Source organism: Lutzomyia longipalpis, chromosome 2, assembly GCF_024334085.1.
Source record: "Lutzomyia longipalpis isolate SR_M1_2022 chromosome 2, ASM2433408v1".
NCBI classification, from domain to species: domain Eukaryota; kingdom Metazoa; phylum Arthropoda; class Insecta; order Diptera; family Psychodidae; genus Lutzomyia; species Lutzomyia longipalpis.
The window spans coordinates 21,615,210-21,638,728 of record NC_074708.1 but is presented as its reverse complement, the minus strand read 5'-3'; the positions used below and the strand labels follow the sequence as shown (position 1 = coordinate 21,638,728).

General features: G+C 35.4%; 2 protein-coding genes and 1 non-coding gene across 3 annotated transcripts in view; 2 read left to right on the top strand and 1 right to left on the bottom strand.

Annotated features, from left to right (window-relative positions):
- The window catches only part of LOC129789527 (teneurin-a), a 383,778-nt gene that overhangs the window by 15,847 nt on the left and 344,412 nt on the right, over positions 1-23,519 (top strand). The window lies entirely within an intron of this gene.
- Trnap-agg (transfer RNA proline (anticodon AGG)) lies at positions 4,318-4,389 on the bottom strand. The gene has a single exon. It is a non-coding gene; the product is annotated as a tRNA-Pro (tRNA).
- Positions 18,580-22,530, top strand: LOC129789531 (intraflagellar transport protein 88 homolog). The gene is made up of 3 exons (XM_055826369.1): positions 18,580-19,597; positions 20,163-20,507; positions 21,349-22,530. The coding sequence occupies exons 1-3, from the start codon at positions 18,632-18,634 to the stop codon at positions 22,417-22,419; spliced, it is 2,382 nt and encodes a 793-aa protein (XP_055682344.1). The 5' UTR covers positions 18,580-18,631; the 3' UTR covers positions 22,420-22,530.

The window sequence follows — 23,519 nt, the reverse complement described above, 5'->3', positions numbered from 1 at the left end:
TTTCCGTCTCCCCATCATCCACAGATCATCTTGTTCCCTCTCAGAAGCCTCCAGACTCTCACTCTGATGCTTCCGTGGCGGTCTTGAGGGTGTTTTGGATTTATCTGCTTTACTTTTCCCCGTTGGACGGCTTTTCACGGATTTTTTTTTTCGCCCTCACCTGATGCTCTCTAACATCTTATCGCATCTCCTCAAGCATTCTTGCGCCAAACAACCCTTTAAGGCACATGATGTGCACTTATTCCACCGAAATGGTGCGCTTTCGTGATTTTTCTGTCTCCTCTGCACATTTTTCGGCACATATCGGTGCTCACGGCTGGAAAAATAAGTAAATCCGCTGGTCTCGCATCGTGCATTTTTCTTTTCCTAGCACGGGACATTTTCAGGGCCAAATTGCTCCGCATTTCTCAGAAATGTAATAGCCGCCATCTTGCCTCGTGATCACTCTCAGTCGGGCCCCATGAATCCTTTTTATTCCTCTGAACATGCCCCCATGATCCTCACATTCCTCACCCACATGTCATGGCGTGTCCGGACGTGTTGCGACGTGACACGGGGCACCTGCACTTTCCACGCTCACTTGGAGATTCCCCTTTTAGCGGTGATTTTTTCCGTTACGCCTCCAAGAAAATGGGCACTTGATCACACTAACTTGCTGAGAAAATCTTCCAGCACTTCTTGGGCTTATGGGGGCTCACTTTTCACGCACTTCTATGGATACAATTTGGTTGTATCCCACTTCTGAATTTGTAGTCAATTTTTTTTATATACATGAGAGTGACTGTGATAGCCAACCCTCTTTCAGCGTAACTGGTCCTCTCGGCATAAAGGCTCACGAGAGAATGACCAACGCATGATAAGCACCGCTAGGGCAATGCTTATCTACTATCACAGCCCTCTCCTACAGAGGTACATTCACACACATACAGTAATTAGACCATGGCTCGGGATAATATTTTTGGCCTTCGGTCTCAATGCCTACACTATACAATTTTTAAACAATTTCCCCGTATACACTTACTACTTTTGCCCGCTTCTGTGTGCGAATAGTGAGTGGTGAAAATTGGACAGATCAAAGTGCAACAAAGCGTTTTGTATCAAAGCTTAATGCAGTATTGTGTTACACGTTGCTTGGCCTGGTATCCTTTTTCTGCAGTTTCCGTGCAAAAATGTGGGAATGCGAGCTTTTAGGGCGGAGGGGGGCGGGAGCTTTTCGCTTGCGAGAATACAGTCGAAGGGCGGGTGAGAAAATGGAGTGTCTTTTTGTGTGTGCCTTTTCTTCTGGACTCTGGGTAACATGAGGGTATATTGTCTTACCTTTAGTAAAACAACCACATGAACAATACAATACAATTGCATCGCAGGGGCTTCACTTCCAACCCGTAATCATTTTTGAGAACAAGGATACAATGAAAATGTAATCAAAGAGAGTGGAGGAGATGAAAGAAATGGCATACAACGGTTGAGAGGGGGGTTTTCATCGCAGCAGCATACTGAAAATGTACAAGAATGGTGAATGGAGGAAGAATTAAGTATTGTCTCTCTTTTCCTCTTGACTTTGTTCATGTTGGGTTTTCATTTCTTTTTCTTTCGGTGCTATACTTGACAAAATAATCCGAGAAAAATGATTTATTCCTGAGAGAATAAATACCTTCAGAGATTGTCATCTCACCGAGAATCATATTTTGGTTTAGCAAAATTGAAGAATTTTTTTTTATTTATTTTTATATAAAAGGATACTCTGACAATTTGCTTTTCTTTTTCTACTCTTTCTCACATGCCATTTATCACTTTTTTTTCTTCAAGACAAATCAACAGGGTGATGAATTGTTGCCAACATATGTTGCATATTTAATGTATTGAGTTTTTTTTAAATAGAACATCCTATATAAAGGAAAAAAATTCAAGGACATAAAATTATTGTAAATTCACATTTAATTGGAATTCTCTTCAATAAACAGTTTAAGAAAAAGAAAACATAAAATTTCCCAGAAGTCAATTTACGGGGGTGGTTCATCCCCAATTATAAAATGAAGCTTTCGAGGGCTTGGAAAAAGTTCCCGACGGGGTGCTGACGGCTAATGTTTCATGCGCGAGAATGATGAATTAATAAGGGAAAATGTATGTATATACATTCTGGTATATCAATAAAATCCCACCCCACACTGTGCAAATGGGAGAAAAAGATATTTTGAAAAATTGGCCACAGTTCCAAGTGACATGCTGGAAAAAACATCTGTTAGGAAACAGTTAAGTAAAATTTAATTTTCGCTGTTTTTGTTCACATTTTAAGCTGAATTTATTCCGCTGGTGAATCATAATTTTCACAGAAGGTATGAAAACACTGTGCGAAGAACAAACAGAAATTATGGACCAAAAGTTCTATGCTTTTTTTTCCGCATACATTCAACATTCTGCCTACTCCTTGGCATGAGCCTTGTGTGTGCCTACCTATCCTGAAAATTTATTATTTCTGCCTCCAAGCATCCCGGGTGTATGTACAAAGGCTCAGGGAGTGTGCTTTTCGGTTGTGGCCAGGCCAAAAGTGTATGCGGCAGAGATGAAAAACAATAAGAATGGAAGGAAGTTTATTACTTTGCAAGAACACATTCATCACTTCTTATCGGAATTATGAAAAATATCCGACACAGAGAGATTAGACACGCGGCAAGGGAAAATCTGGAAAACAAACAACCCTCACAAGCTAGGAGAAACTCTATTTTATTGGATTTAATAAAAATTTAATAAGGAGATTTCAGCAGAAGAATTATGGTCGGTACTTAGGGTAGAATTATTTGGAGTTTAATTTTGAATGTACAATAAAATTATGGAATTTGTATTAAGTTTCCCTATGATAAGGATAAGATTCTTACAGCTTAGAGGCAAAATTTTTTTTTATTTAATCTAATGCATATTATAAGGAACACTGATTTCCTGGTTTACTTTAGAGCTCAAGAAATGTGTTGGCAAAAACTGGCAACTTTGAAATGTTTCTTTTTACTCCCAGATCCTGCGAGTTCGGAACATCCCATTGATCCTTTATGAGTTTTCTATCTATTCATAAAATCCCAACTAATATCAGATTTATATGAATATAATCTTTCTCCTGTCGTACAACTTTTCATTTTCATAATCACAGGAAATCTCAAAAATAAATTAATTTCAAATTCATTGTTCGGCATCAAAGGGCAAAATGATGAAAATCGAAATGGAGGAAGCTTTTGGATTTAATTCATTTGCATACCCTTCCTAATCAATTTTCCGCTCAGGTGAGTGGTAGAAATGTGAGATTAGAGAGCCCCCACAATTCCTCGCACCGTACCTTATATAAGAAATTCAATTAGAGCGTTAATTAGTGCCCGTATTTGCGTGCCTGGCCCCAATTTGTTTCATACAAAATGTGTTGACAAACAACCCCCTTCCTCATAATCAGCAGGAGTCGTGGTGATTGAAGCCATTACGTTCACTTCCTCAGACATTGAAATTTGTATATAATATGAGGGAGTATCAAAATTAATATACCTCCATTTATGGCTAATTTCAATTATTCTCACATTGAGGCATTAATTGTAATGCGATAAACATCAAATTCCCAAAGACTTTGTGTCTACCATAGTGGAAAAGATACCTCGGAGAGAGAGAGCCAATGTTCTGGATGATCTTCACTTTGCTTAATAACCAATGAACCGCCAACAGCTACTGTAATCACTTATATATGTGTACATTATACCCACCCACCACAGCTGTGAACAAACTTTGCCCTCTGCCAACCTTTGAACCATTCAGGGCGTGTTGTGCAAGTATTTGAACTAAATACTATCGTTTCTTGTATATCGATAGACTCCTTTCAACTTTTCTTATATATAGGCTCAAATTAGTCTCTTACAGTGAGAGAAGGCCAAAGAAGGAACTTTTCCTCCCACCGTTCCGCATGAAACACACTTTCATTGGGAATTTGCGGAAACGACCACAACTTTATGAGTTTTCTAATAAATATCACAAAGCTTTACGTGTAAGACTTTCTCATCCACGGAATCTCTTCTGCAAGCTCTACGAAGTTTTCACTTCTATTTATATGTTTATTACGCTTGGAAAAGGGATTTTCAGTGTTTCACATTCCACAAATTATATACTTTCGACACGGTCTATTTGTGAATTCTTGCTTCTTGTAACAAAATATATACTGTACATTCAGTTTGTTTAGAAATTTATACTTCAAAAAAATATTGAAATTAATATTATTGTGATAAGTTAAATTGAGTTATCTGGCGCATAGTTTCAATGGTTTGGTGCAATAAAATAGATGACCATTCTTTGGGGCTCAGCCGGGAGTTGAACCCGGGACCTCTCGCACCCTAAGCGAAAATCATACCGCTAGACCACTGAGCCACACTCACTTACAAACATATTAATGATATTTTCAAAGCTTAATTAAAGTTACGCTTCACTGGGAATTGCTCTGTTTACTCAATTGCTCAGTTTGCGTTTTAAAACGTAAGGTTCCTTTTGTATATGTTGTACCTTTACTGAAGTTAAAAAGAGAAATTTTCTGTCCTTCGATATCTAAAATTTTATCAAGCTATTTCAAACTAGATGTTTCATTAACCCAAAAATTCATTAAATACCTATCTATATGGCGGGGTGTACCCAATTTGAAAGCATAACAAGCATGGCATTGGAGTTAATAAGGTAGGCACATAAATTTTCTCTGCATGACTAAATAAAATAGCAATTGCTGAATGGGCGAATAAAGTAATTTCGACTAAATTTCACATTTTACCCTATAGAATGAAAATTCAAATATACGATAAATATATTGGTCCAATTTCTATGCGTGCACGTCCGATTTATTCATAGTGCGAGGGGACGGTCGAAAGGGAACAGATAGGGTATCGCCACAACAGACGAGAATTTATCATTTTCCTCGGTTATGTGGTTTCCTTTCTTCCCAAAGCCTTTTCTCTCTCTTTCACACACACACTTTCTCTTTTTATATTAAACGCAATATCTCTGGGGAAATCTCCAAGTATATTCGAACAATTTGCTTTTATACATTTGATTTCGGGGAGGTTGTGTGGAGTTGAATTACATTATTGGGTGCGTGATGGGGTGCTAAAATCTCCATGTAATATCATCTCTCATTCTGACGTTTTCCCACCATCAGCAACATTACAATGGGGAGCAATTTTTAATGTTTCCAACATTTTATTTCATTCCTTAGGCTTTAATTCTTTGCTAAATATGTACATTATTTAAAGAAAGTTTTCAAGGAAATCAGAACACAGAAAATGTTCATCTTAATTCATGATAACAATCTGTTTATGGAAGTATCAGGTGAAAATAATAATGTATCGTGAAATATGAAAAAAAAATTAAAGACTGATTTAATAACAAATATCGATTGTATTAATTATATTGTTACGGCGATGCCGAACAATGCTCTCAAAAACCCCAAAAATGATTAATTTTTACCTCCCAATTATTTTTGAATACCCCCTAATACGTCATAAATAAATTCCCCCCTCTTGCGGGGAATTTTTCTAATAAATTTCCATAAAGGAATCAGATTCCGGAATCAAGAATCTGATCCCCAAAAAAATGACATGCCCCTTGGCCGCATTCCTCTAAATGACGCACCCCTAGCGTCAAAAAGGATGATGCAATCGCCCTTGGGGGCCTATATAAGCAGTGTGCACGCTCAATCGGCACGCATTCAGCGGTGCGCCGCTTAAGAGGAAGGACCTCCAAAAGGACATCCCACCTCAGAGCTCTGGCTTTTTAGCCTTATTAAAAGAGCCATCTTTTAACTATCGCCACAAGAGCGACCAACTTTAACAGCCGCCCAAGAGCGAGCCATCTTTAACTATCGCCACAAGAGCGACCAACTTTAAGGGGGGTCTCTTGAGAAATCTGTCAGAATTTACACATTTTTAATGTTGTAATTTTCGGGGTTTTTCTTACACTTGGTTTTCCGATGTTGGTTACATTTGTAGCCTAATTTTTGAAGTGTAAGAAAATCCCTTTTCGCCATCTTAGGTGCGACGCCATCTTGAGATTTTCCGACTTTTCCTCAGAACTGCCCTAAAACACAAAGGTAGGTTTTTCTCAGGATCTACTGGATGGATTTTGATGGGGTAAAAAGCAAATGAAAGAGGAAAGACCAATGCAGATTTTGATGTAGTGGAATTTTGAATTTCCGTTCTGGGGCTGAGAAAAGTGAAAAAACGTCAAAAATATCTGAAAAAAGTCACATTTTTCCACTTTTCTCAGCCCCAGAACGGAAATTCAAAATTCCACTACATCAAAAAAGCAAATGAAAGAGGAAAGACCAATGCAGATTTTGATGTAGTGGAATTTTGAATTTCCGTTCTGGGGCTGAGAAAAGTGAAAAAACGTCAAAAATATCTGAAAAAAGTCACATTTTTCCACTTTTCTCAGCCCCAGAACGGAAATTCAAAATTCCACTACATCAAAATCTGCATTGGTCTTTCCTCTTTCATTTGCTTTTTACCCCATCAAAATCCATCCAGTAGATCCTGAGAAAAACCTACCTTTGTGTTTTAGGGCAGTTCTGCGGAAAAGTCGGAAAATCACAAGATGGCGTCGCACCTAAAATGGCAAAAAGTGATTTTCTTACACTTCAATAACTAGGCTACAAATGTAACCATCATCGGATATCCAAGTTTAAGAAAAACCCCAAGAAAATGACAACATTAAAAATGTGTAAATTCTAACAGATTTCCCAAGAGACCCCCCTTAAACCCAAATTTTACATTGGTTCCTCCCAAAGTCGGGAGTCATGGCAGAACATTCAGCACCAGAGCTTTCCGCGGCTTTAAGCCCCGCCGCAACAATATTAAAGATTTTTTTTTAAATTCTTATGTTAATAATTCGAAAATTTTAATTTAAAAAAATTTATTGTTATTCATTTTCTTTGAAGTGTTAGATGAAAATTCTTTTTCAGAAAAATTATCGAATTTTTCAATTTTGTAGAGCAATTTATTTGAAGTGGTTTTTTTTCTTTTTCTTGAAGCACTTTCATTTTTTTAAACAATATTTATCCAACGTTTTGTGGAACAGACTGTAATTTCCTTTTGAAAATTCCAGGAACAATAATTCCCCAGTTAAATTATCGCTCTTTCTTCCTCTCTGGGGACATCACAAGAAGAGTTGTTGATGTTTGAAAATTGATCTTACATTCTAAGAAATCGTATTGTGAATGAAATAGTTTCACCTTGAATGATTGTTTTTCTTAGAAACTTCCTTTGTGAAACTTATAAGATTATATCTTGACATAGATAGTTCAAAATGCGTTCATTTTTCATTCCGGAGAATTTATGAGGCGTTACTACACTCATTCCCCGGCATGTCTTCTAGTAAACTTGCTTCTTGGAATCAATTAGGAAAATTAAAGCTTCTAACTTGTGCATTGCTTTATGCTTTATGCCTTCGAGCTTTGAGTTTACTATGATTCGAAGCTTTGGCATGGTATCTTTAAGAGCAGATTTCCGCATTAAATTCGAACTGTTGTGTAGTGATTTTAACGAGAGCTTGTACTAAGGGAAAATCTTATGTATTTAAAAGGAATTTATATATGATTGAGTTCGTGATAATTGGAGAATATTTTGCAGTATTCCGAATTTTAAAAAAAAAAACCAATGAATTAAATAATTAATTACTAATTTACTAGCTACGCTTTTAATAAAAATAAATATCTTTCTTACAATTTATATAAAGAAAATTAAAGCTTGGATAAATGAAAATTATAAATTAAATATATGAACCATTTATGTTAAACATTGTGTACACAGAGAAGACATTTTTTGTGGATTTCGATTCAAAGATTGGAATTGAAATTAATTCACTAACAGAATTTACAAAAAATTTCCCCCCACATTCCTGCTAAAACATTCCCCCAAAAAGCAATGGCACGTTAATTTTCATTTGCTTTTGGTTCTCTGTTTGTTGAGAAAAGAAATTTATTCGCCCACTGAGAGTACAAGAAGCCTGTAGAATTGATAAATATTTCCCCACATGGAGATAATTTCCATAGCAATGAGGGTTAGCGTGGGAGGGGTGGGTGTTCTATTGTCTGTGGTGAATTTTGCAAATTTTCGCGTACACACCAGCGCAAGGGATGAATGAAAGGTGTATGATGAAAAGTGGAGTGTGGTATACCCCTGAAGGAGGCACCAAAAACCCATTTGGTATTAATTTAATCATGACTTTGTGTTAATGATCTGATTACACATGTACGGGCTATACGTGGAGTACAATCGAATTACATCGCAACGCGTATATATGAAGGTAGAATTCATTCTCAGACGGTGAATTTGTTTCCGTAATATGTGGAATTTTCGGGGTAAAAGTTTGTAGACTTGGAATTTGTAATGATGCCCTCCTGTGCATTCGTATTGAAGAGAGAGACGAAAGCCGACTTAATGAAGCGAACTGTGTAAAATGTTACAAAATGCTAGCTTGGGACTCTATACATAATTTATAATAAGCGAGCTTTCAACCCCATCCTTCCGCCCCATTTCCCGGGGTTTTTATTTTTTCAACACTCAACCTATACGCTTTCCTCGAGGAGTTCTCACACGCTTTCCAGATTTATGAATAGGGTCAGTCGGCTCTTTGGGCGAAGAGAGATACATAAATGGGATGCCCTTTCGTAAATAACAGGAAATTGTTTCTGACACTGTGAGTCTGTAACAAGCAGTGCTTGCAAAGAGTCCCAGAACGATGACGATGTCGACGGTGGATGCCACACACAATTTATTCTCTGTTGTGTTATTCAGTGACATCGTAAATCATCACCATGGCCCATACTCCTCCACATACAAACATATCCTGGACCACCCTGTTATAGTTATGTGTTATATATACTTTCCTGAGGGAACATATAGCAAAAGGGGATATGGAAAATGTTCGGAAATGGTGGCCGTCTCACTGTCACTAATTTGCCCCGTTTTTCCATCTTTCCTCGCACACAGAAATATGACTTACGCAAACACAATGCATCAGAATTGTAAATTTGAAATATAATGTATCACACCACCCCAAACCACTAAAGCCTTGATATATGTGCGATGAAAAGTGGCGAACACAAATCAAATTTTCCCAGGAATTCTTCTTCGCCTTGGCGTGCAGTGGTGTGCCACTTGAGGGAGATATATCCGAAATTCATTACATCAAGTCAGATGGGGAAATAAATCCTCTTTTTCCCAGGGAATTGTGCGGTTGCTTCTTCCTCGTGATATCATAGGCGAGTTAGCCTAAAGGCTTCGTATACTGTTTGCACGAAATCACCACTCTTTGCTCCGCAATTGTATGGTATTCATGGCAATGAGCGGAATTACAAGTAGAACGAGGGAATCTTCGAGGAAATTCCTCAACTGTGTTTTTTTTATGCTTATATTAAGTTATGTTAGAACAGAGAGAGGAGGGTGTGAGCTACAAAAAATACATTAAATTCTTTTGCAATGGATTCATATTGAAATAAAGCTTCATTTTACACAGCCAGAACGTAATAAATTGTTAAATGTTATGTAAGTATGTTCAGTATACATATAGTGTTATTGGCAGGAAATTATGAAGACTTTTATAAGGATTTATTATTGCCAGATTACACAGGAAATACAGAAAATCTGGTTCGTTTAGTCTTCTAAGGACTATAAGAGCTTTTATTCAAGAAATTAATGGCCGCCCAAAGTGTTTAGTTTAGTCTCTATGTTTTTCTAATTGTATTAATTTTGTACTTGGTTATGTCGGTCAAAAATGAACTCTAATGTTCGCTAGACCTACCATGGTTTTTGGGGGGGTTAAAAAAAATAAATAAGAGCTTTTAACATTTTTTTTAGAAAAAATCTAAGAGCTTTTGTAATTTTTTTAATTCAAATAATTTTAAAATAATTTAAAGACAATACAGATTTAAATTTGTGCATTTGTGCTATTTATTTCATTTTTTTTTTAAATATAAACATCAAATAATTTTATATTTTTTTTCCAAAAATACCCAGAAATTTCCAACTGATCAAACTTGCATGAAGTCAAATAATAACTTCAAATAGGTGGTAATTTTTCAATTTTTTTCCGCATTACGGTTGCAGAATTTTTTTTTAAAATTACACCCTGCTGCAAAAATAAATCACATTCTTTGCCCATTAACATATATAAAGCACACCGCTTTATGATCTCAATTTTTAAATTCATTAAAATATCATATATCGAGAAAGTATGATATTCCCTTTGAGTTAACAGCAGTGCTGGTAAATAATTTGCAAGTATACAATATTCACAATATTATATAAAATTGCAATAAATTTTCAACAACATATAGATGACATATAAATTTATTTTATCCATTCTCGTAATCTCCATTAATTGTTATTTGGTACAAATGAAAATTGATATTTCCTCTTTTAGCTCTTTTATTTATCTCTACCCCAGCAATAATAGCGAGATATAGTTTTGCCTTCAACATCACACAAAACTCCATTATGTATTGTATCTGTCGCTCTAGATAAATATTGCAATTCAATATGAGAAATGAAGCACAATAAAATCCGTTTTCTATTGCGTACCAACATATTATATTCTCTATATGGGGTTGCCAGGGGTATTTTGTGTATATGGGTGGGGGAGTGTATGTGTGTAGAAAATGAGTACCCATACTCCAGGGGGAGACATTGGAGAAAGACATCCCCGTGATATTCTTGTTTTATTGTTAGAAGAAGGACTCTCTCTGGCATTGTCGTCCAAGCAATTAGTCGAAGGATATGACAATATTTATTTTATTTCATTTTAATGGTTACCACACAACGTGTCCCACTGAGAATGTGGAGAATTTAATTTATTGTTGGGAGTATTTCTATTTTCTCCACAAATATATTGTGTTTTGAATGGGTGTGTGTGTGTGCGGAAAATGAACATGAAACTTAAGTTCATTTTATCTCTTGTTGGGTTTAATTATCCATACCGTAGAAAATGGAGAATTCCACATGGAGACATAGAAAGGCATCGACGGATGATGAGGTTCTATCTATGAGAAGAAAACACCAACTCATTTTCCATAAGACTTTCATGGTGAAAAGAAGTGAAAATGGAATCTAGATTGAGAAGCAACTCTTTGCCATTTTTTTGTGACAATTTCCTGAAAATTTCCTGAAAGGAACAAACTTAACGCTCCCTTTCACCTATTGCTTTTCCACGAAACACACCAAGTGGGTTCCCGACAAGTAAAGGAAATGACTCATTCTTTCCGACTGAAGTGATATCAAATAGAGTTGGAGAAGTTTTAATTAAAAGTTCTCACACTGAGAGCGCCCACTATTTCGTATTTATAATCCTGCCTTCAATTTTCCTTGGTATGTATGTATATCTGAGAATTGAAAGTCATTCAGAATAGAGTGCAAATAAATAGTTTTTTTTTTTGAAAAAAGAAAATCCTAAATCCGTGCTATTCGTGAAAAGCGTGTGCACACAGGGAAAAATCCCTCCTATGGAAACCTTTCAGTATGCAATGAATGAATAATATCTATTGGAAATTCCAAGACGTTCATCTTGAGGCGTAAGTGATGCAAAATTGGTTTTACGTGGAAGTGATTTTTCGCATCGCAATTTCATTACTCTCAACACTCGTTTTTTTTATCACTTTCCCTTCAGAAATTGATTTTCCTTAACTTTCCATCCAACTATAGAAAAAAAACTTGTAGTAACAGATGTAATCGACGTAATAGATTTTTTTGTAAATATAAAATATGCTTTGTATTTTTTTATTAAATATAATTTTATACACATATTTATTGCTTTTAGCATACAACTAGTGGAGTGTTTTTATACAAATGTTAGATAAAGAATTCAGTCGTTTTTATGCGAAAAAGTGTGCAAAATAAACTAATATATTCGATTTAATTTGTTTCACACGTTTTTAATTGAAAAAGCTTCCGGCAAATAAAGATTTAGATTTTTAATTAAATAAACGGCTTGTGTATTGACTTTTTTTAAATAATGAAAGAGAAATAAAACATGTGCGACACGGGTTATTCCAAAAGGATATTTAGGAAATCCACATACAAAACGTATAATGTTAAAGATAAGCTTCAAAACGGAATAAACGTAAACATACTTTAGCTATGGATCGTGTTTGGGTATCTAAATACAAGAAATACCAAACGTCTTTAATTTTTTTTTTATTTATTTAATCCACTTAGCTAATTTGAAGTTCAAAGTTAGATATTTTAAATATTGGAACAAAACATTAAACGTTTGAATTCCACAAACAAATTGTGAAAACCCCTTTAATGTGATTTAGTTTAGCATCTTCAATCTTTAAAAATCAAGGTCTAGATTCATTAAGTCATTTTTTTTAAATTCATTTTAAACGTCCATTACTTTGAATATATTTAAAAATTGTCTTGTAAAACACTTAATAGATATAAGATTTCTGGCTACGCTCCTGGTTGGAATGTATACTAGATAACTTCTAGTTGTCAGTTAGTAATTTTAAACCAAGATCCTAATAGCGAGTGGGTATGATTTTAGCTCATTCCGTCGTATCTAGAAAGATCTTTTTGTTCCACTAATTACTACAGAGAGAATGACTTTCATTATAAGCTCTCGCGAGTGTCCCCAGGAAATTGCATCTATGTCGCCACAAGTGGATCAAATTGGCATGAATGGTGGTATGCACAAAAACCATAAATTGCCGTTATGAGAACAAAAAATGGCATCATATTGTTTTCACTGTGGAATGTGAAGGAGGTCATCAGCTGGTACGGGGATGGGGTGCAACACCTCAAAAAGTATATAATCTAGTAATTGGGTATGCAGTGCTTTTCAATTGGCATTCCCCTCTCATCCCCATTTTCCCGGGACCACAGCCCATTTTCCGGCACTTAACCAAGCAGTGTGTTTGATGCACTTTGCGGGATTCCACAGCTGGGGTGTTAGAGTGGCATTAAGTCGAGTATTGCGGGAGAGAGATCAATTCTCATTGGGAAATAGGGAAAATATCGATATTGGGTGGTGGTGTATGAAAAACTTTCAGTACAGTACGCAGTTGGTCTTGCTGGTGGGCAAAAAATAACGAAACTTTTTACCATCTATAAATATTTATAGGAAAACTTTTAGTCCTGACAATTTAGTTTCTGCATCATTACCACTAAAGAATTTCTCTTATTCTCTCTCTTTTCATCTATGTACAGTACACACTGACTGGAATGCCAAAATGGCTGATTATCTCAATGGAATCATTAGCGTAATTGATTGGTCCTATCATTTAAGGGTGTCTAAGAGTGGCCAACTTTCAGCTCAAGTGGAGCTTATTGTATTTTAAGGGGATGGAGAAAGTTCCCTTTTTCCGCAACAATGGCAACATTTTACGTATTAACTTCTTGCTCTCTTTCTCTGATTACATAGAGATGCTCTATACAGCCTCGAATTTTTTTTCTGTTCCAACCACCAACCCTGCGAGGGGTATAAAATAAAGAATAAATAGTATTAAGTAAGTACATAGTGGATGGAATGTAACAGATGTCTCTAACAACTTTTTGTGAGGCAGTGCAATTTCCATGCAAAAGACAATTTATTCCGGACTTTCTCCCTTTTTGGGGCATTTTTTGTACCACCAAAAAATGCTATCCTATATATTATGACACGTACATGATTCAGAAAGCAAGAGCTGCACAAAAATTTTATTTTCCAAACAATTACCTCTGTGTGGATGTAACTGCTGGCACAGGTTGAGAAATAAACACACACATTTTATGGATGATGTATACTTGCATACACTTTCTTCCCATACATACGCCAAAAAGTTTTTCCTCTCACTCGAAAATCCACCATAGAGTCGGGAGCTTTCATGAGAACATAACTTTTTTTTTAACAAGAGACACAGAGGATTTAGAGATAATTTCTTCTGAATCTGAAAACAAGTGAGAGATTTCAGATGCTTTTTGCATGCGCAACTGTTTTAATTATGCAATATGTTTTAGAGAACTTTTTGGTGAGCTTTATTTATATAGTTTTAATTTATCTTTTTATGAATAATGTTATTAATAATGTGTGTTATGAAAAATTAATAAAAATGATTTACCTACAATTTTTTTAACGGAACATCTAGAATTTTAAAGAAATTAATTTTATATAATGTATATAACTATGAGAGTTATGTTATATCTATGTCGACTATGTATTCTATGTAATTTCTCTGCTTTATTATAAGGATAAGCTAGAGTTTCTCATTATGTTCGTCATTAATAAACCTTCCAATTTCCACATAAAACCATGTTTATTTATTACAAGAAAATCTAGCCACTCTGCTAAGTAGGATAAAGTTTTGTGGCACGTTTTATTGCATCCATGAATGTCTTCAATATATTTTATTGAGAACATCAGAAAATAATCTCGGAACTACATTTTCCGTTCCAAATATACATTTTACGATTTGGAATGTCTCATTTTCCCTCGGAAAGATTCAATAAAATTCACTTAATATTGACCAACATTGAGCAACATAACTGGAAAAATTGTCAAATTTCCAAAGTTTCAATTTTTCATTTGGAAAACTGAGAACGTATACCACAAGAGAAAATTGTAAAATAAAATTCTCAGTGAGAGACCAAAAACACACCATCTAAAGGATGTGAAATCGTCAAATTTATTTTATGGTTGTTTTCCGAGACGCCCCATGCGCATTTTTGTATGTATAGCGTCTGGACTTTCATATAACAAAAATGTCCATGGGGGGAGTGAAAACTAAATTTTGGTTTGGGGCAAGATGTTTTTTTGTGTGTGTTCCCGTGTATATCCTCTTCTGAGTAATAGGATAATTTGCATGCGAGACAGTGAATGAAATTAGTGAAACAACTTTTAACTTTTCCTTTCCCATTCTGGAGCCATCATCCCGAAGGTATTCCAACGACAACTGCATGAAACTTTTTCACAAAACTTGTCCGCTACACTCAGATGCTCGCCTTTTTCTATGCTCAGGATAATGCAATGTGTGTGCAGGCAAATGTCAGTTGAATCTATTCGAACAACGTGGACGAAAGTAAATGGTACGGTGTTTGAATAAAAATGCACTTTACTCGCATATGGAGAGGAAATTGAACTGCTTGAATCTGCTAAAGTATTCTAGAAAATTCTATTTAAGACTTAAGAGTTTTCTTTACTTATTGCAGGACAGATGGTGGATATATAAAGGAGATGTTCCTTGTAACGTTAACAATCTTGCAATTTATTCCTAAAAAAATGAAAAATATTTTGCAGTTATTGAAAACTTTACTAAAATACATTTTTTCGTCTTTTTAAGATTCTATTAAATATCGTTTTTTGTGAAAATACGAGGATCCTTTTTGATGATTTATTTTTATTATTTTTTTATTTCTCATTGAAAGACTATAGGTACGCATAACCCGATTACTTTATCTGATGACGGGATTTTCCAAACAAAATTGAATTTTATTTTACAGAAAAATTCGCAAACTTCTTTTACACTTCAATCGGCACATGCTACAATTTACAACACATTTCACGATATTTCAATGGTATATCCACTCCACGTCTTCACATTACAGCATCACTGAGAGAGAATTATCAAGGTGTAACTAATGCACTTTTTTGGGATAGGCCTTTTTTGTATACGTCATGCATATCCGCTTCGATACTTTTCTATCTATCTCCCCAACTTTGAAGCCTAGAGATAATTTGTGGCAAAAGCTACAGAAACATGATGAATACAGGCAAAAGGGTGCCCCTAAGAAAAAACCTCTCCACTCTTACCTTTCATTTGATTTTTTTCCACCATGGTAAAAGAGAAGACAGGTTGTCAGAGTTTTCAATTCCTTTGAAATGCTCCATGCTTCTTTTTTCTTACTCTTTGTTGAGTCCTTTGCCAACTTTCTTCTTTTCTTCACTTTTCACCCATTTACAATTCAATTAGGAAGATATTCTAAAGGGAGAAGCATATTATATACATATTTAGTTAGGATGGGAATTATCAATGTTTGTAAATTTGATTGCAATTGAGACAAAATACCTACATACATAAATTCCAGTAGGTACCCATTTAATTATTCTGAAAGCATTCTCGCACGGTCAATTCGAAATAGTGTATATTAGGTTATTTATAATTGTTAAGTAATGCCATAAGCCCGGGTAACTTGGGTCTAATCTTCAAGTCGACGTGGAGAATAATACGATAACCCAACAGAATACAAATGAGAATGGAGAATCGTTTGAGAAGTCAACACCCCTCTCTTCAAGGATATCAAAGTGAACTGTACATACATACTTAGCCCACAATGTCACGGAGGGTTTTAAAAAGAAATAGATTTTATTTAAATTACTTGAAATGTCGTTTTCTCTATTCAGGTATTATAAATACTTATAACGTTCTTATTTTGACTTTAATGGCTTCTTAACTTTTAGGTTGAATTTTATTTATTTTCTATGTACCTAAAGTAAATATTTAAATGAGATTTTATAAAAATTGAGTTAGTATGAAGTGATTAAATTACGAAGTAAATTAAAAAATAAAAATTTCAAATTAAGTTTTTTCAAAGAATACTGAAACTTGTGACCTTAAAAAAAACATTTAGAATCCTTAGATGTACGTACAATAAGGGTTATTCGTGTATCTTTCGATATATTATTAAAAAAAGAAAATGCAAACGTTGTAGGTATATTTAATTTTCATAAAGAAGAAAATGTGATGAGTGCAATGGGAAATTTACTCTCTAAAAAGAAAAGCATATTGGCTTAAAAAACTTTCGCTTGTGAGACTGCATTAGACGGTACTTGACTCAAAATTAAACGAAAAATTTCGCAACATTGTTTACTTATTTAAGCTGTATTGAGAAATCTCAAAGGATCTCAAAATCAAATTTTCTATTGAATTTTATAATGGATCAAGCAAATTCAAGACTGTTCCTTTTGAAATTTTTAAAGTTAATTTAATGGATCTTGAAAAAGAGAAACAATTTTATTTAGTTTTTTTTACGTCATCGTAAAACATGGTGGATGTGAAGGAAGGGGTTTAAAATCGCGGTAAAAGGATGACTTGAGTCAATTAAAAAAATATATTTCTTTTCTACTTGAAGGTCTAAATATTAATCAAAATTAAAAATTTTCGTTTTTTTTCTATATTTTGGGTGATTCATTCTCGTAGAGTTTCCATAAGTAATGCAACATCATTTAACACAATATAGCATAACTAGGTTAATTTATAATTAAAATTGAATATAATTATTAATAGCAAAATTTTATCAACAAGCAGAGCGAGTTGAGGAAGCAATATAGGTTTGTGCGTGTATGTAAATAAATCAAAATGAAAATGATTCATTTTAGTAAAACAGTTTTCAAAATTTTGCTCTTTTATTTTTATTAAATTATGTGGTAGGAATATTTTTCCACCCTCACCCTTTGTTGCTGATTGTGAAATTTTATCGATTTAATTGCAATATGAACGATTCGTACTTTATAATCTGTGCTGTGCAATATTGGTTATACACATAATAAGTCCACGTAATTTATTAATGGTCAGTTGAGCTTTACATAATATTTGTGATGAAAATTTAATTAATAATTTCTCATTCATTATCAAAATGTATTAACCCATAAAATACAACGTTAATTAAATTTCAAAATTAATATGGTTGCAAACTACTGCTCACTTTTTTTTGTGCAGCCATTTCCTTCATTTTATGTGATTATTTATTCTTGAAAACTTTCCAAAAAGCTTAAATTTAATTTGAGAAGATTTTTCTAGAAGCTTCCCAGAGAGCGTGGTTTCTCTTCTTTTGTTATCGCAACATTTCATATTCGATTGTAAACTTTTGCATTGTCTGCCAGATATTTCATAAAAGCAACACATAGGGAAGGGAATTTGAAAAGTTTTTAACTATATGTCTGTCATAATTTATTGATGCTTCCTGAAATAAACAAATCTTATATTGTTTTTGAACAGAAAACTTTGGTTTCGAAATGCAATCATCTTAGAGTACAAGTTTTGTGTGTTGGCATTAAAAATGTAGTTCGTAAAACTTTTCTTACGCCATGCGTCAAATTTTTCATCATGCTTTTAGTGAGGTAGTTTAATTGTAAAGTTTTCTACGCTATTATGTAATTGAGTTTATGTTGCACATTAATTTGCTATAATGAGTATTCTAAATAATTTGATTCTAATGATTGGTTTTGTTGGTTTTACTCAACTCTTAAATTCCTCTGGGGAAAATAATTTTACCTCTTTTAATTCTCAAATAAAACTCAGCGACAATTTTATTTAACTGGATAAATTTATTTAATTAATGTTTTTGTAGATTAAATGAAAGTCTGCAATTTTGTTGTTCAATTAAACTTGATTAAATTTTATTTAAAATGTTTTTACTGCTTTTCACCCCATTTGTTTACCCACTTATTTTGACCCATGCAATAGAAGGGTATAGGTAACACTGATGTCACTGAGGTATACGCATGCGTTTGCCGTTTTTTCACGTGATAAATTTTACACTTTTACCATGGTAACGTATTTGTTGCCTTTGTCACAACAAAGTAAAAATTTTGTGGTGAGGTAAGAGTGATTGAATTTTTTTGTGTGCCATCGGTGTGGTAATTTAATTAAATTGAGAGGATGAGTGCACGAGAGGCTGTGGGTGTACGAGATAGCATTTATGCTGGATTCTTTTCCGAGTCGCCAAAGGTGTTTGACTACGACGGGAATGGGGATGATGTGGCTACACCACTTTCCACGGGAATGCCATTGCGAACGGGTCAATTGGGAAATCGAACTCCATTTTCACGGATGGGTACCACAGCTCAGTTGGCTAAAGCGAGACCCTCGACGGCTGTACGGGGTGTGGGGTACACCTCAGATGCCTCTCGAACATTTGAGCATCAGGCACAGCATAAGAAATCAGTGGTTGTCGATGCAAAGAAACACCAATCGCCCGAAGAAAAGTACCGGGGGTTGGAGAAGAAGATCCAAGATCTGCTGGAACAGTCTATTTTACTAAGCACAGGACCCAAAGCGGATCTACGGGGTGCTCTGAATAAGGCCAAGGAGGCATCCTCATTGGACCGTAAACTCCTGCAAATGCGAGACCAAAGCAATGGCAATTATGTCCACAATTTCGATTTAACCTTCTCCGTGCTGTTCAATCTGGCGAATATCTATGCTCTCAATGATATGCACGTAGAAGCACTAAATACATACAATCTTGTTACGAAGAATAAAATGTTCTCAAATGCCAATCGGCTGAAAATTAACATGGGGAATATCTATGTGAAATTGGGTATGTTCCCAAAGGCGATTAAAATGTACCGAATGGCATTGGATCAGGTTCCAATTAATCAGAAAGAGCTTCGGCTACGTGTCACTCACAATATTGGGATACTATTTGTGCGGATGGGCCAGTATTCGGATGCAGCAACTAGTTTTGAATTTATAATGTCAGAGAAGGGTGATGTTAGGGCAGGGATGCACTTGGTACTATGCTACTATGCCCTTGGCGACGTTGACAAAATGAAGCGAGCATTCCAATTACTACTCGACGTCAGTACTGAATTCGATGAGGATGAGAAGCTCAACGCTACATCCGTGAGTATATCAAGCGCGCACACTACCCCTTTGGCACTCCTCAGCAAATATTTACACTATTAAATGCTCCAATTTCTCATGACACCCACCATAGTGTTGTTAAATCACAATATGCATTTTATCCCATATATTCAAATGAATAAAACTTGGCAAAATTCTGTGATGCTTTGTGGCGAAACCCAAGCTCAAAAATAATAAAGAATTAAAATTTATCACAAGTATAAAACGCTCAAAGGGTATTAAATTAAATGCAAATGAATGAGCATTTCATTTTAAATTTGGGTGAACGAGTATTTCTTATGAGCCATCGCCGATAGTAAAACCCATTTTCTCCCAAATTTCTTCCCCATAAACATCCCCCATTTCCCATGATTATTATGCCTTATTGGCAATTTGGTATTCCATTACAATCGTTCTCGCTATTTCAAATCACCTCTAAATTTTCTAAAGAACCAATGAACCATCAACTCCCACCCCCCATATATCGTACGCAAACTCGCAGCACAAGGGCGCAAAAAGGGGTGGTATGTGCGATAAATTAACGTGTGAATTTTCTCATGGACAGCCTAATGCAACACAAGAGTACATTTTCGAGACAATACGTTCGGATGAGCTTCAACTGTGGGAGCAAAAGCAGCAACAATTCACGAGAAAAGCTATCCTAATGACCGCAAATCTTATCGCGCCAGCGATTGAAGATTCATTCGATGATGGGTACAATTGGTGTGTGGAGGCCATTAAGAATTCCAAGCATCAATCATTAGCGTCTGAGTTGGATTTGAATCGGGCGATAATGTTCCTCAAGCAGGATGATCCTACACAGGCAATTGACTCGCTCCAGTACTTTGAGAAGCGTGAAACCAACGTTGCTATCAATGCCTCCATTAATTTAACATTCATCTATCTTTTGGTAAGATTTATTGCTATATTGCACCATTTTGGGGGGTTCTTACACTGGACACAGAGGCGCATTGTATACACGATATCCTATTTATCCATTAATTCCATATACTTCAACTTCACGTGGAATTGCTTAATTCGTCACAATGATTTACATTTGTTTGCGTCTCGCAGCTATTTCCCTTTATTGCGAAATTTCGATTAGAGAATTCCAATTTTGGGCTCCATTTCCCTGGAATTTTACCATAAATAAGATTGAAATAGGCAAATTCCGTGGTATGTGGTAGTACGGCCATGTTAGTTTTGTTTACGGAAATAAATAATATGTATGCAATGGTCCTCAGTTTAAATGAAAGACTATTCTTGGAACATATTTCAAAGAATTCCACGATAATTGTCTAGAATAATTCGAGTGGAAACATGCTAATTCAATTTTGCACTCATCTTCATTGACGAAGGCGATGAAAGTCTTTCATCGATTCTTTGGAAAAGTTTGTTCACTATGTCACGTTTTTGGGATCAATAAGCTTTCAAGAAAAGAGGGTTTTTGTTTAAATAAGAAAAGTTGCATTTCGACTTATTTTTAGCATGTCAGCATTATAAAAAAAAGGTTATACCCTGTGCACAATACGCGCATCAAGGTCGAAGTACGTAAGGAACGTGGGCTTATAGACTCTATTTTACGTAATAATTTTAGGAGGATAAAGAGTTAGGATACCTAGAGCTTAATTATATCTATTAAGTTTCGAGTCTATTCATCCCTTCATCAGGTATCTAACATTTTGAAGAGAGATTGAAATCACTGTCGTCTCTACGAGTTTATTTCCAAAATATCTTTGCTTGATTCGCAGATGAACAACTTACAAATGGCTTCTAACTATGCTGAATCAATGCGTCGTTTGGATTCCTACAATCCAGCTACATTGATCAATAATGGTGTGTATGAAATGATACGCGGCGACTATGAAACAGCCAAGAGTATGTTTGAAGCAGCAGTAGAAATTGATGCTACCTCTTTTGAAGCACTCTACAACCTAGGTCTCGTTAATAAAAGACTCAATGATTTTGATGCAGCTCTCGGATACTTTCGAAAGCTTAGTTCTATCAGTGTACACGAAGTTCATCCACAGGTTCTCTATCAAATGGGGAATCTATACGAATTGGTTAATGATACGGGTGCTGCATTGGAACTGTACTTACAAATGCTCGGTTCGCAGTTTCTTGATGATGAAATTCTCAGGAAGATTGGCCTGATCTACGAACAGGAAGCAGATCAGCAATTGGCTTTTCACTATCACTTGGAATCATACCGTGTTAATCCGGTTAATATGAACACTATCAATTGGATTGGAACTCATTACATCAGATTACAGGTGGCAGAGCGAGCAATCCCGTACTATGAGCGTGCTATAATGAACAATCCCAATAACACGTTCTACATGATAAGGACAGCTGGGTGCTGTATGAAGATTGGGCACCATAAGAAGGCTCTGCGCTTCTTCCAGGATATCTATCGACGTTTTCCGGACAATGCTGACTGTCTCAGAGCCCTCATCCGGATAACCCACAACAGTCATCCGCAACTTCATGAAAAGTACAAATTGGAACTGCAGCGACTCACAAAGACCAAGGATACAAGGAAGAGAATTGGGAGCAGTGTGTCATCGCTCAATATGACCATTGGGAGACGAACAACATCAGCAATCACACAGGATGGTGATAATTCAGCATCGTCCGTGAACTTTGGTGATTTTGCCGAGGAGCACGTGGGAAGGGTATCAGATGGTCCCAGTGAGTACTACACAGACCCACTGGGACCAATGGCAGCGAGACCACGTACAGGAATGAGACCGAAAACGGGTACATTTGACAATGAAGATACTGACGATGACATTAATCCCGATGAGATGTTACCCCAGTAGATCCTAATTGGACACTTTTGTATTATATATTTTTTTCTTTTGATGTGCAACACTCGTACCAGCAGAATGTAACTGGCAAAAGAGGGAATAAAAGGTTTCCCACACCACTGACTGTTTAGAGTTTTTCTCTCCCCACACCCCTAGTAAATTCAACCATGTGAATCAGTGCAAAATGCCATAAATCGTCCTGTGGGAAAGATATTATTCTGAAGCCAGTGGGGAATAATAATACAGCGCGGTTTGTGGTGGCAAAATTTTTCACATAAGAGCTTCCATTGAGCTTTGAGCTTTTACGAACATGGAGAAATTCAATTTTGTTCACATCTTTTTTTTTAACATTTTTTTTTGAATGTAAATTGTGGAAAAAGAATCCTCACAAAGATTCACTGACTTGAAGGGATTAGAAGGATTTATTTGATTTTTTATACTTACAACGAGTCCAAGATGGAGGGATAGTGGATTATCTTTTCAGGAACAATTTGAGTTTAAAGCATAAACGTTGTGTATATTACGTGTTTAACTGGTTTAGTGTACACAATTTATGAAGAAGTTCATAAAATTGAAAAAGTTTAAGTTATTAAATACTTAAAGAGCATAAATTAAAGACTCTTCAAAAGCGAGATCAGTTTCCTGAAAATATGCTTGCAAAATTATTATTTTCCCGATTGAACAAACCCATAGATTTTAAGTTCTTTCCTTGAAATCCGGACTCTAAGGATACGTGGATATAATAACTAGTGTTCTGAAATTAAAAGAGTCAAGTTAACTTTAAAAAAGCATACTTCTCGTTATTAAAATTGTTGTCGAGTGCATTCATAAAGTCTATTTAGGAACTATAAAGGATTCTAGAAGAATTATTGATAATTCCTAGAATTTCAAAAACTAACCAAAATTTGAAATCGCAATGAGATACATAGTATAAAACTGACACATCTCTATATGATCTGAAACTTTCAATTCATTAACCAATTTCCGACATCTCTTAGCTTTTAGCTTTAAAACTATAAAAGGCTCAACGTGGTGGTATACTGCCCATGAGTCCCCACCCCAGGATACACTTTTCGCGAAAACTTTATTCTCCAACACAGAGCGGATTCTAT

Excerpts from the sequence above, each read along its gene's own strand:
- LOC129789531 (XM_055826369.1), top strand. The coding sequence starts at position 18,632 with ATGAGTGCACGAGAGGCTGTGGGTGTACGAGATAGCATTTATGCTGGA. Across the intron at positions 19,598-20,162 it reads AGAAGCTCAACGCTACATCC|CCTAATGCAACACAAGAGTA; the intron begins GTGAGTATATCA and ends TCTCATGGACAG. Across the intron at positions 20,508-21,348 it reads TAACATTCATCTATCTTTTG|ATGAACAACTTACAAATGGC; the intron begins GTAAGATTTATT and ends CTTGATTCGCAG.